The sequence below is a fragment of the Benincasa hispida genome, chromosome 10 (genome assembly GCF_009727055.1).
Source record: "Benincasa hispida cultivar B227 chromosome 10, ASM972705v1, whole genome shotgun sequence".
Classification (NCBI taxonomy): domain Eukaryota; kingdom Viridiplantae; phylum Streptophyta; class Magnoliopsida; order Cucurbitales; family Cucurbitaceae; genus Benincasa; species Benincasa hispida.
The window spans coordinates 13,521,342-13,532,051 of NC_052358.1; the positions used below are offsets into that span (position 1 = coordinate 13,521,342).

Here is a 10,710-nt window from a genome sequence, read left to right on the forward strand (position 1 = left end):
AAGTTTTATAAGTGTATCAATTTAAACCCTTTATTATATTTTATTTGGATACGTTTATGAAAGTTTAAGGTTTAAATTGATATACTTATGAAAGTTTATGGTTTAAATTGATACGATTATTAGTTTGAGGTTTACTACCCAAATTTTAAGGTTTAAATTGCAAAGTTCATGGATGTATATTGATATTTGCCCTATTTTTGTGAATACAATTTGATAAGGTAAATTAATAGTGCATGATGTGCAATATTTGGCTCTTATTTTCCCGAGTTAAATAACATGTAAGATTGGAAAATTCAAGTCTCTCACTCCTACGTTGAGAGAACATACTTAAATAATTTCTATGTTCAGGTTGACTCAATATTTAGATTGGTCAATTTTAAATAAACTGTATGTAGAAATTAAAAATGGTTGACCCTCTTTCAGTGATGGTTGACCCCTCTTTCAGTGAGGTGCTGAGATTTCATGTTTTTCTTGATTTCGATTACGAAACTTTTTTATGATTACTATCTAGGTAACATTGTTCTTAACTGGACACACTTTCTCTAGTGGGTTGTTTGTTTGTATTCTTTCAATTTTTTTTTTTTTTCCTCAATGAAATTAGTTTTCCAAACTTTAATACCAGATGCAGTATGTTTCAAAGAAGTTGTAACGAATATGCAATTGGAGTCTAAACAAAGAATTTTGTTGTTAAATGTTATCATGAGTTCAACATGAAAGGAAAGAACAGATAATTTTTTTGACCGCCCAAGCTACCCATCTCGGGATTGTATACATTTTTGTGATAAAAGAAGAAGAAGTCAGACCGTTAGTGGAAAAGAAGAGAAGGAAGGGCATCTGGCTGACGGGACTTATGGAGTTCGGCCCGCTTTGGTGCATTTTGTACAGTCGAACGGTCCGATCCCTTGATTATTTTTCCGTTTCACCTTTGTCGATTAACAGAAAATTAGTATTAGACAAAAGCCACTTCACCCAAACATATATAACTATATTTAATACAAATATATTATAATGTGTTTTCAGTTGTATTTTTCTTCTGAGTTTTTTATTTCGATTTTCCTTTTTATTTCCGATCTTTTTGCGTTTTTGCTTTTTTTTTTATTTGTACGGAGTTTTTTCATATATAGCAAAATGGCAAAAACTTATTTACAAATAATTTATTTTTCTTTTTCTGTTTTTCTTTTTCTTTTTCTTTTTTAATTTAATTTACCTACTTAGACTTTATATATTTACTATTTTTAAATTTAATTTACTTTTTATTTTTATTTAATTTTCAATTATTTATTTATTTATTTAACTCGCCCCATCCTATTCCTCGCCAATTGGGTGGAGTTTTCCGTGGGGACAGAGATGGAGAATATCCCTGGCCTCACATCGTTGCCAATCCTTACCTCCACTGTGAGAGGTAAAATATTTGAAATACAGTATAAAAATTGAAAAACAAGAAAAAAGAAAGTCAGCCTTGCAAAATAAAATTAAAAGAAAGAAAAATCAACATTCTACGGCATTTAAATAATTACTTTCTTTTTATTAGAAAAATTGTATTAAACTGTTTCACAATTCACATACACTGTTTTTATGAATAACTTGTTTGTTTTAAAAGCAGCAATTGAAATCACTTATCTTGTGAAACTATGAATTTTAAACCCCCATTGAAAAGTTTACTTTTACCCGTTACCCAAAAGATGTACTTAAAAAAAGATTTTCCGAATAAATAAAAATACATCATTTTCTTTTCCGTAAACATTAGCCAAATTGTTCTTTTAATAAACAAAGCATTCGAAAACAGAACAAAATAATTTCATTTCTATATTTTTAGCCTTCATTCATAAATATGATTTACAAAGTTCAATTTTAACTCTATAGAAAAACACGGAAAATATATCTAGAAAAAAATAAAGTTAGTAAATTTTAATGGGTTAAATTGTAAATTTAATCCTTTAAATTTTAAGTTTCAATCTATTTGATCCATAAACTTTAGAAATAGTCTTTTAACAAATCTTTAAATTTTCAATCTTGAATCCAATAAATTCCAAATGTTTCACTTTTGTCTCTAATAAGTTTTTTCCTAATTAACATACTCTACGAAAAAGTTCAAAGATCACTTTTTGAACTTCAGTTATTTTAGAATAAATCTAAAAGTTGATGGACTAACTTTATAATTTAACCAAAGAAGGGTGAAAGAGCATACCGGAGACCATGGGCCTGGTTCAGGTTGAGACTTGTCGGGAGGTGAATTTTGTACAGCTCCGGTTTTTATGGTCAGAATTTCCTGCATTTTCAAATGAATACAGGAGATTATCCTCAATCAATCTCCCAGACATCTATAAACGAGTACTCGACCCTTCAAAAAACAAACAAAAATAAAAGAATTTCCTGTTCTATAAAAGAGTACTCAACTATTCAAAATATAATGTGAAAAAATGAAGTCTGATAATTTCTTTGTAGAAGAAAATAGTGAAAAATTAAAAGTGGTAGCTACCAAGAAGAATAAAGAAAACTAAAAATATTTCTACTGTACTTGAACCTAGAAATTGACATCAAGTATTTCGTGCTATATAATACTATAATTCACATTTGGCTTCCAATGATTTATTTTCAAGTTATACCTTTTAAACATGCCAATGCCACCGACGTTGATTGTTAGGTTACTCATCCGTTTCAACTTTTATAATAGGCACAAAATATAGATATAGCACAAAGGCAAGACAACATTAAACTTAGGGCATCTTTGGAAGTGATTTCAAAATGGTTAAAATCTCTTCTTTTTTTTTTTTAAATCACTCCGAACATATTTTTAATAGTTCAAAATCAATTTTGATGATATGAAAATTGTTTTAAGAACTATAAAATTAAACAATAAATTGATTTTGCATGATTAAAGGAGAGTTTCTGAGTGATTTTAAATATCACAAAAGTGATTTTAACAATTTCAAAATCAGTCTCAAACACACCGCTTATGAACATAGAAGGTTAAAAAAGATTATTAGAAATTTAAGGAAATATCTCACCTCTCCTGCAGCTTCAAGTGCAGCCAACCATTCTTCAGAAAACGGAACGGCATTTGTTGAAGTTATAATTCCCAGAGCATTTTGCTTCCCGACATCCTCAGACTTCCTTCTGCCAATAGCATTTAGAGTTTCATTCAAACATCTTTAAACAGAGAAAAGGCAAGGATTCAAAAAGTTCATCCACAAACCAAAGTACTTACAGCTCCAGTGATAGTGAATTGCCGTCGTATGCACTGCACGTTTCAGTATCAAGAAGTCGATCCATTTCACCGTTGAGCTCATTTTCATTTTGAAACAGTATGTTTCCATTCATCTCTGGAGACTTATGATTTTCCAGTTCTTTAGCTTCCATACACTGTTCAATATTTTCCCTTGACAATATGTCATCATTGGGTATTGATGAACCCAAATCTTTAGTCGGTGAACAAAATGGTGAATCGTTGCAAGTTGTTCCTACTTCTGATCGTGCATTGTCGTTGTATATATTGCACATTTCAATGTCAAGTAGGTGATCCAATTCATTGTTGAGCTCACTTTCGTTTTGAAATAGTGTGTTTCCATTCATCTCTTGATTCTTCAATTCTTTAGCTTCCATATGTCGTTCACTATTTTCCCTTGACAATATGTCATCATTGGGTATTGATGAACCCAAATCTTTAGTCGGTGAACAAAATGATGAATCGTTGCAAGTTGTTCCTGCTTCTGATCGTGCATTGTCATTGTATATACTGCACATTTCAATGTCAAGTAGGTGATCCAATTTACTGTTGAGCTCACTTTCGTTTTGAAATAGTGTGTTTCCATTCATCTCTTGATTCTTCAATTTTTTAGCTTCCATATGTCGTTCACTATTTTCCCTTGACAATATGTCATCATTGGATATTGATGAACCCAAATCTTTAGTCGGTGAACAAAATGATGGATCGTTGCAAGTTGTTCTTGCTTCTGATCGTGCATTGTTGTTGTATATACTGCACATTTTAATGTCGAGTAGGTGATCCATTTCACTGTTGAACTCACTTTCGTTTTGAAATAGTGTGTTTCCATTCATCTCTTGATTCTCCAGTTCTTTAGCTTCCATATATTGTTCGCTATTTTTCCTTGACAATATGTCAACATTGGGTATTGATGAACCCAAATCTTTAGTCGATGAACAAAATGATGAACTGTTGCAAGTTGTTCTTGCTTCTGATTGTGCATTGTCGTTGTATATACTGCACATTTCAATGTCAAGTAGGTGATCCATTTCACTGTTGAGCTCACTTTCATTTTGAAATAGTGTGTTTCCATTCATCTTTTGATTCTCTAGTTCTTTAGCTTCCATATACTGTTCTCTATTTTCCCTTGACAACATGTCATCATTGGGTATTGATGAACCCAAATCTTTAGTCGATGAACAAAATGATGAATCGTTGCAAGTTGTTCTTGCTTCTGATCGTGCATTATCATTGTGTGTACTGCACATTTTAGTGTCAAGTAACTGATCCATTTCACTATTGAGCTCACTTTTGTTTTTAGAGGGTGTGTTTCCATTCATCTCTAGAGACTTATGATTGTCTAGTTTATTGGGTATTGACAAACCCAAATCTTTAGTTGGAGAACAAAATGACAGATCATTGCAGGTCGTTCTTGCATCAGACATAATTTCTCTACTCATTGTCTCAAATGTAACTTCACCACTTATTTTGTCAAAGTCGGATGATTTAGCAGTTGAACAACTTGACCTTCTTAATGATGCTTCAATCTCCAAGGACATTAAAATGTTGTCATCTGTCCTTGTTTCACATATCTGATGTATACTGCTATTATCCTTGGGTGATGCCATCGGATTACAATCACTAAGACATTCTGGCGGGCATACATCAGAACTATCAATGATAATTTCTTCGTTGTTCTCTTCAGAATTGCTTCTATGCAGCAAGTCATCAATTGAGCAGTTCCCTTGGTTGATGCAACAATTTTGAAGTTCAGAAAATCCAGGTAGTTGATTAAAACCATTAACTAGAACCGGAGAATTTTGTTCGTCTTCAGTCTGTACATGCTCAGATCCAATGTGTACATGGACTTCTTCATACAGCTGATTTTCTGTATCACTCAAACGTATGTCTTGGCTTATTGGTAGAGTTTCAGAACCTTGATCATTCTGATTCCTTTCTTTTCCTGAGGAAGTGTTATTCTGATGCATATCAGATCCGATGTCTACCATCTCATCTGTATGATTGTTGCAATTCCTATCAACTGGGCTGCTATCTACACAAGCATCTGCTTTTGAATGTGGAATTGAAGAACAATCATTCTCCCTGTACAATTTATTTTCAAGGACTTCATTGCTTTCTCTTGTCAAACCCTCATTCTCACAGGAAGTAGAATCATTCTGAGACACTAGAGAACATCCTTGCAATGGTTTACTATTCAACATTGGAGCAGTTGGTTTTTCATCATCTACATGCATTGAGTCTGCAGTAGTGGCCTGCATAGCGTTGTTGCATTCATTTGAAATGCATTGATCTATGTCAGATGCTTCTGCTTTCCTTGTCCGTAATATTCTCATTTTATGAGGATCTAAGGCTTCATCCTGATCAAATGAACAGCTATCTTGACCATTAGAATTGTTACTAACATCTTCAAATCTACCACGATCAAATTCTATTGAACTTCTACTTCTCTTTAGTGAATTACAAGTTCCAATTCCTAACCTCTCGTGATCAGGAGAAGTTCGTTCATTCTTGCAATTGGAAGAGTTTGTAAGCTCAACTTGCTCGGAAGATTGTTCATTGCAATCATGTGCACCACTTAACTGATTGTTGAGAGCCTTTTGGATATCTTGTGAGCACAAATCTTTCGTTTCATCAAGATGTGATTTGGTAGAATCACCAAAGTTGTTAAATGACACATGATGGGGTTGGCACTCCTCTAATTGGTCGTGATCAGGAGAAATTCGTTCATTCTTGCAATTGGAAGAGTTTGTAAACTCAACTTGCTCGGAAGATTGTTCATTGCAATCTTGTGCACCACTTAACTGATTGTCGAGAGCCTTTCGGATACCTTGTGAGCACAAATCGATTGTTTCATCAAGATGTGATTTGGTAGGGTCACCAAAGTTGTTAAATGACACATGATGGGGTTGGCACTCCTCTAATTGGTCGTGAATCTCATCTTGTATTCTAGCAACATCTCCAAGATGTTCCAGCACGGGATTAGAAAGGGACCGAACATCAGGCTTCTCCAGTCCATGGGCGCTCAAAACCTTGTTCATTGTTGAAGCGCCAACAATGTTAGCTACTTTCAAGGCGGACTTCGCTCTATCATGGGAAAAAGGTTCTAGTGAACTACCCGAACTTAAGCATGAAACTACATTAGTTTCTCCATAAGCCTCACCATGGTTTGCTTTCAAAGTGTTCCTAGGTACAAGTGTTGCCAACTGACAAATAGGATTCGAAGGACCAGCTATTCGCACATTGGGAATGTTCGATTTAGACAGATCGTGCAATTCTGGAGTATCTGGGAGCACGCTTTGGAAAGAAGAAAACTTTTTCTGGGATAGAGAAAATTCACACATGAACAGAAAATTATAAATACAAAAATTTGAAGAAAAAAGTATTTATCTAAACTGTATGTAACAGCACTCAATGAAGCCTGGCGAATGGTGATTATACATACCTGACCAAAAAATCCCATAGACGGTGATGGCATTCGCAAACCAGATGGCTTTGGCATTTGGATTTGATTAAGGATTTTGCGACCATCAGGGGGAGCGTTTTGAGTAATGGAAGCAGAAACTTTCTTGGCGTCGTCATCATTTGAAGGAAGAGGTTTTGAAATTAATGAATTTTTGGCCGCCTTTAACCCCTCATTTGAATCGGTAGATTCGTGTTGTGAACGAGAGGAATCCACTTTTAATACTGGGTTGGCCTGTAAAATAGAAGTGAACACTACAATGTATGAGCTTTCCGAATTAGTGGGAAATTTCATGTCCACTAAAACTTTCTGACCATCTTCTCGTCTGCCAATTTAAGTACACAGATGATAAAGACCCCGACTTCTAAACTTTTTAGTTCTCACCAATTTTCTTCTCGGTTGTTCAATTGTGGTTTTAGCCTTCAAAGATTTGCTTGCATTGACATCCTTGTTTAATGCCCTTTTTGCATTGACCGACGAACCCTTTAACGTAGTCATTTTTGGATTATTTCCAGCTGTAACGAAAAATTCAACACATCACACAATGGAATCAACAGCATCGAAAAAGAGGAAATTTTGAATGTGATATGACTAAAAGAAAACAGAATTATCGTGCGATTCTACAACGATTACCTCTTTGAGCAACCTGATTAACTCTTTGAGCAACCTGATTACTCTTTGCATCATTTGGACGTACAGTAGCAGCATTCCTTGGAGCCCTAGAGAGAACAGCAGGATCCCGTTTTGGAACTGGAATTTTGGAAATTCTCTCTTCTTTGTTCACAGTTTTTGTTGTAGTTGAGATTGTAGGCCTTTTGACAGTATAGAAAGGGTCAAGGACAACTAACTTAATCCATAATTATAAGTGAGTTTATGATGGACTGGCTAAGAAAACTTTTGATAACACTGCAAAATTCAAACAAAAGTTAAGAAACAACTTAAAGGATATGACGACGAGGCCACCGGTCGCGGACAGCTTCCACGTTTTGATGCACTCCGATTGACATCTTTGGCTGATAGCTCCTTCAACTTGACCTGAGATATCGTTTAGAAACAAAAACACAAGTTTGTAACATGTCCGCCTACAAACATATATGGTTAGAATCTTTTAATCTTTCTATATCCAAAGCTACGTAGAACCACAAAGATAAAATTTCCAATTAAACTTGGAAATGTACTGACTGCAGAAGCTGGGATACATTATCTTTAGTTGATGAACCACGCTTTGGCAACAAGCAACGGCCATTCTTTCTACCACCACTAGGAGTACTAGTTGAAGTATCCTTGAATAATTTATCTTTCAACGACAAATCATTGTAACAGCCACCACTAGACACAGCTGGTATTTCTATTTCTTCGTCAATTGCTCCTAATGCTTCACCACAAGATGTACTAAGACTACCAGTGATCATCGATAGCTCCACGGAATCCAAGACTCCTGATGAAAGTACATATATTATAATCAATGTTTTACCGTTTGATTTGCAGAAAACAAAAAAGAAAAGAAAAGGAAATAAAACAAATCCATTATGTAACAACATATAGAAACCTTCATCGGTGAAGAAAGCTTTGTTCCATGCTAAGCTTTTCCGTAAATTATATCCTCCTGCTTTCTTCTTCTTCTTCATCTGTTGCGGCATAATACTAAGCTTAGGACCTTCTATATTGTTTGCATTAATATTTTCTTTATCGGTATAATCTGTACAGAAAAAAGAACCGACAATTTAACCAACATGATCTTGCACTTATCCACGAATGCTAAGTGTAAGCTATTGAACAATAGTAGAACATATTTAAAACTTAAGAAATCCTAATTTATCCGAATGAAAATACTAATAACCTAATTAACTATATTCTTAGAAAGAGAGATAGCAACCGCCTAAAATGCAGGTTTATCTAATCAGAGAGAGTAAGACCCTCGATAGATTCAGCAACGTAACTTCTCCGATAAATTACAGCTTTCAGCATCAATCTAATTATGAATAATCAAACAACTTCGGAGCTAATTTCTGAAGTACCGGTAACTCACTCAAATTTAACAAGTACTAACGCCTAGAAACGATATCTGAAACTCGGATAAACGTGCAGTACCTTAGGGCAAAGATTCTAAACAAGAGGAAATGTATATAATAAAACTAACCAGTAGAAGAAGCAGTAGAAGAACCAGCAATGGTGCCGTTGGATCTGTCAGTTAAGAGAGGCGAACACAAGAAGAAGCCGCTGTTTCCAGCTGTAATCCCCTCTGTGTTCCGTTCGAGGTTTAGAAGATCATCTTCTGGAATCTGTTGCAGTAGAGAATCGTCTTCTCCGGCGACTTCAATGAGAGAAATATCGGTTTCCATAACGCCGGCGACGCCAATTGGAATGACCGGAAGAAATTGGGAAGTAGAAATGAGGGTGAGTGAGTGAATTGTGAGATGGAGGAAGGAAGGAAGTTTCTTACGGCTGCCTTTGATTCTTGGATTTGGATTTGAAAGGATATGCGAGCGGGAAGTGCTTGATCAGTTAGAAAAGAGACCACGTGATCGGATCCTAAGCGGACCTTCATTTCATCAACATTTTGAATCTGAATCTAGTGGTCCAGTCGGTGGGCCGCAATATACAGGCCCATCGGGTGACGTCTGAGCGGTTTCCTATACAAAAATTCAGTTTTTTTTTTTTTTACCCCGAGTCTTTTTTTAGTAATCATTTCAGTCTCGTCCGATAATTATTTTATTTTTTATTTTTAGATATCAAGTTTATTTTCTATTCGTTTATTATCATGGTTTGCATATTTCTTGAATACAATGTTTGAATTTATAATCAAATTCTGAAAACAAATTTATAAAAGTTATTTTTTTAGTTTTTAAAATTTTGATTGTTTTTTAAATCATTGGTAAAAAATATATAAAAAAAAATAATAAATTTGAAGGTGGAAATAGTACCTATATACATATAAATACAAAAAACTAAATGGTTACCAAACAGAGTCTTAGATTTTCAAGTTTCAAATTTATCGAATTGCACTGGTAAGTTTTGTAATCATAGGGTATGATTGGTTTGTGTTTAATTTTGGAAAAAAGAAATTAAAAAGTGTTCACAACCACTTACTCAAGAAAGCTTTTGATAAATTTTGTTTATTTCAGTTTATGAAATAAGTTGGTTTAAGAGAAAAAATTGATATCGAGTTTTAGAAAATTGATTTTTTAGTATTGAATGCACGCATCCTAATTTATATAATATATAAATTTATCAAAATATCTCCACTAGTTCTCTACTTCGCTTCCAAAATACCCTCCATCACCCACCTCCAACAACTACTCCATTCAAACTTTTGACGACCACCATTAACTCCAATTGCCACTTTCGACAATCGACTCCAACAAGCTCTTGCAACAACCAGCTTTAGCAAGCAACTATACTTATCTCCAACAACTAACTTTAGTTACCAAATAGATTGATTACATGCTAATAAATTAAGCAAACAAAACCAGCTAATAAAATTATTTTTAAATTATAAATTCGTAGTGTTTAATAGTCGTCTTTTTTAGTAATTTGACACAATATAAATACTTTTAATATATAGCAAACCAAACAAACTTGTATATAAAATATTTTTTAGAAAGTTTAGCCAAACACATTAGTGTTTATATTTTAAGCAATTTTTGTGTAAACAAAATATTTAAATGAAAATGGATTTTTGAAAAAAATAAATTTCTCTAGTCAATCCAAAGAGACTCTTAGTCTTAAATTGTAAATAATGTTGCAATTTTAAGATTGAGTTTGATGTTTGGTTTTTATTTAGTTCCACGTTTCAATATTTTACATTTTTATCCTTTAAATTTCATTAATATTCACTTTAATTTTGATGTTAACTTTCAATTAATTATTTTAAAATAATTATGATGTGAGTTTTTTTAATTAATTGAATAGTGATAGAGAAATTAGCAAAAACTACTTTAGTTCGATTTAGGGGGGAAAACAAAGCGAATTTAATTCTTTTAAACTAATTAACTTACATTAACAACATCACTAAAGGTGAGTG

General features: G+C 33.7%; 1 protein-coding gene across 3 annotated transcripts; it reads right to left on the reverse strand.

Moving 5' to 3' along the window:
* Positions 1 to 656: 656 nt before the first annotated feature.
* LOC120087775 lies at positions 657 to 9,217 on the reverse strand. 3 transcript variants are annotated; one of them, XM_039044666.1, is made up of 11 exons: positions 8,827 to 9,217; positions 8,236 to 8,385; positions 7,886 to 8,124; positions 7,636 to 7,721; positions 7,320 to 7,507; positions 7,071 to 7,201; positions 6,669 to 6,920; positions 3,209 to 6,543; positions 3,009 to 3,114; positions 2,189 to 2,269; positions 657 to 923 (listed from the first exon to the last, which is right to left on the reverse strand). In XM_039044666.1, exons 1-11 carry the CDS (start codon positions 9,026 to 9,028, stop codon positions 849 to 851), a joined length of 4,845 nt encoding a protein of 1,614 aa, XP_038900594.1. In that variant the 5' UTR covers positions 9,029 to 9,217; the 3' UTR covers positions 657 to 848. The 3 variants fall into 3 exon arrangements, with proteins under 3 accessions (XP_038900594.1, XP_038900593.1, XP_038900595.1); XM_039044665.1 differs by having other exon boundaries at positions 3,009 to 3,117; positions 8,827 to 9,216; XM_039044667.1 differs by having other exon boundaries at positions 3,009 to 3,117; positions 8,236 to 8,314; positions 8,827 to 8,950.
* Between the last annotated feature and the right edge of the window lie 1,493 nt (positions 9,218 to 10,710).

Excerpts from the sequence above, each read along its gene's own strand:
- LOC120087775 (XM_039044665.1), bottom strand. The coding sequence starts at position 9,028 with ATGGAAACCGATATTTCTCTCATTGAAGTCGCCGGAGAAGACGATTCT. Across the intron at positions 6,544-6,668 it reads CTATGGGATTTTTTGGTCAG|AAAAAGTTTTCTTCTTTCCA; the intron begins GTATGTATAATC and ends TCTCTATCCCAG. Across the intron at positions 2,270-3,008 it reads CACTTGAAGCTGCAGGAGAG|GAAATTCTGACCATAAAAAC; the intron begins GTGAGATATTTC and ends TTGAAAATGCAG.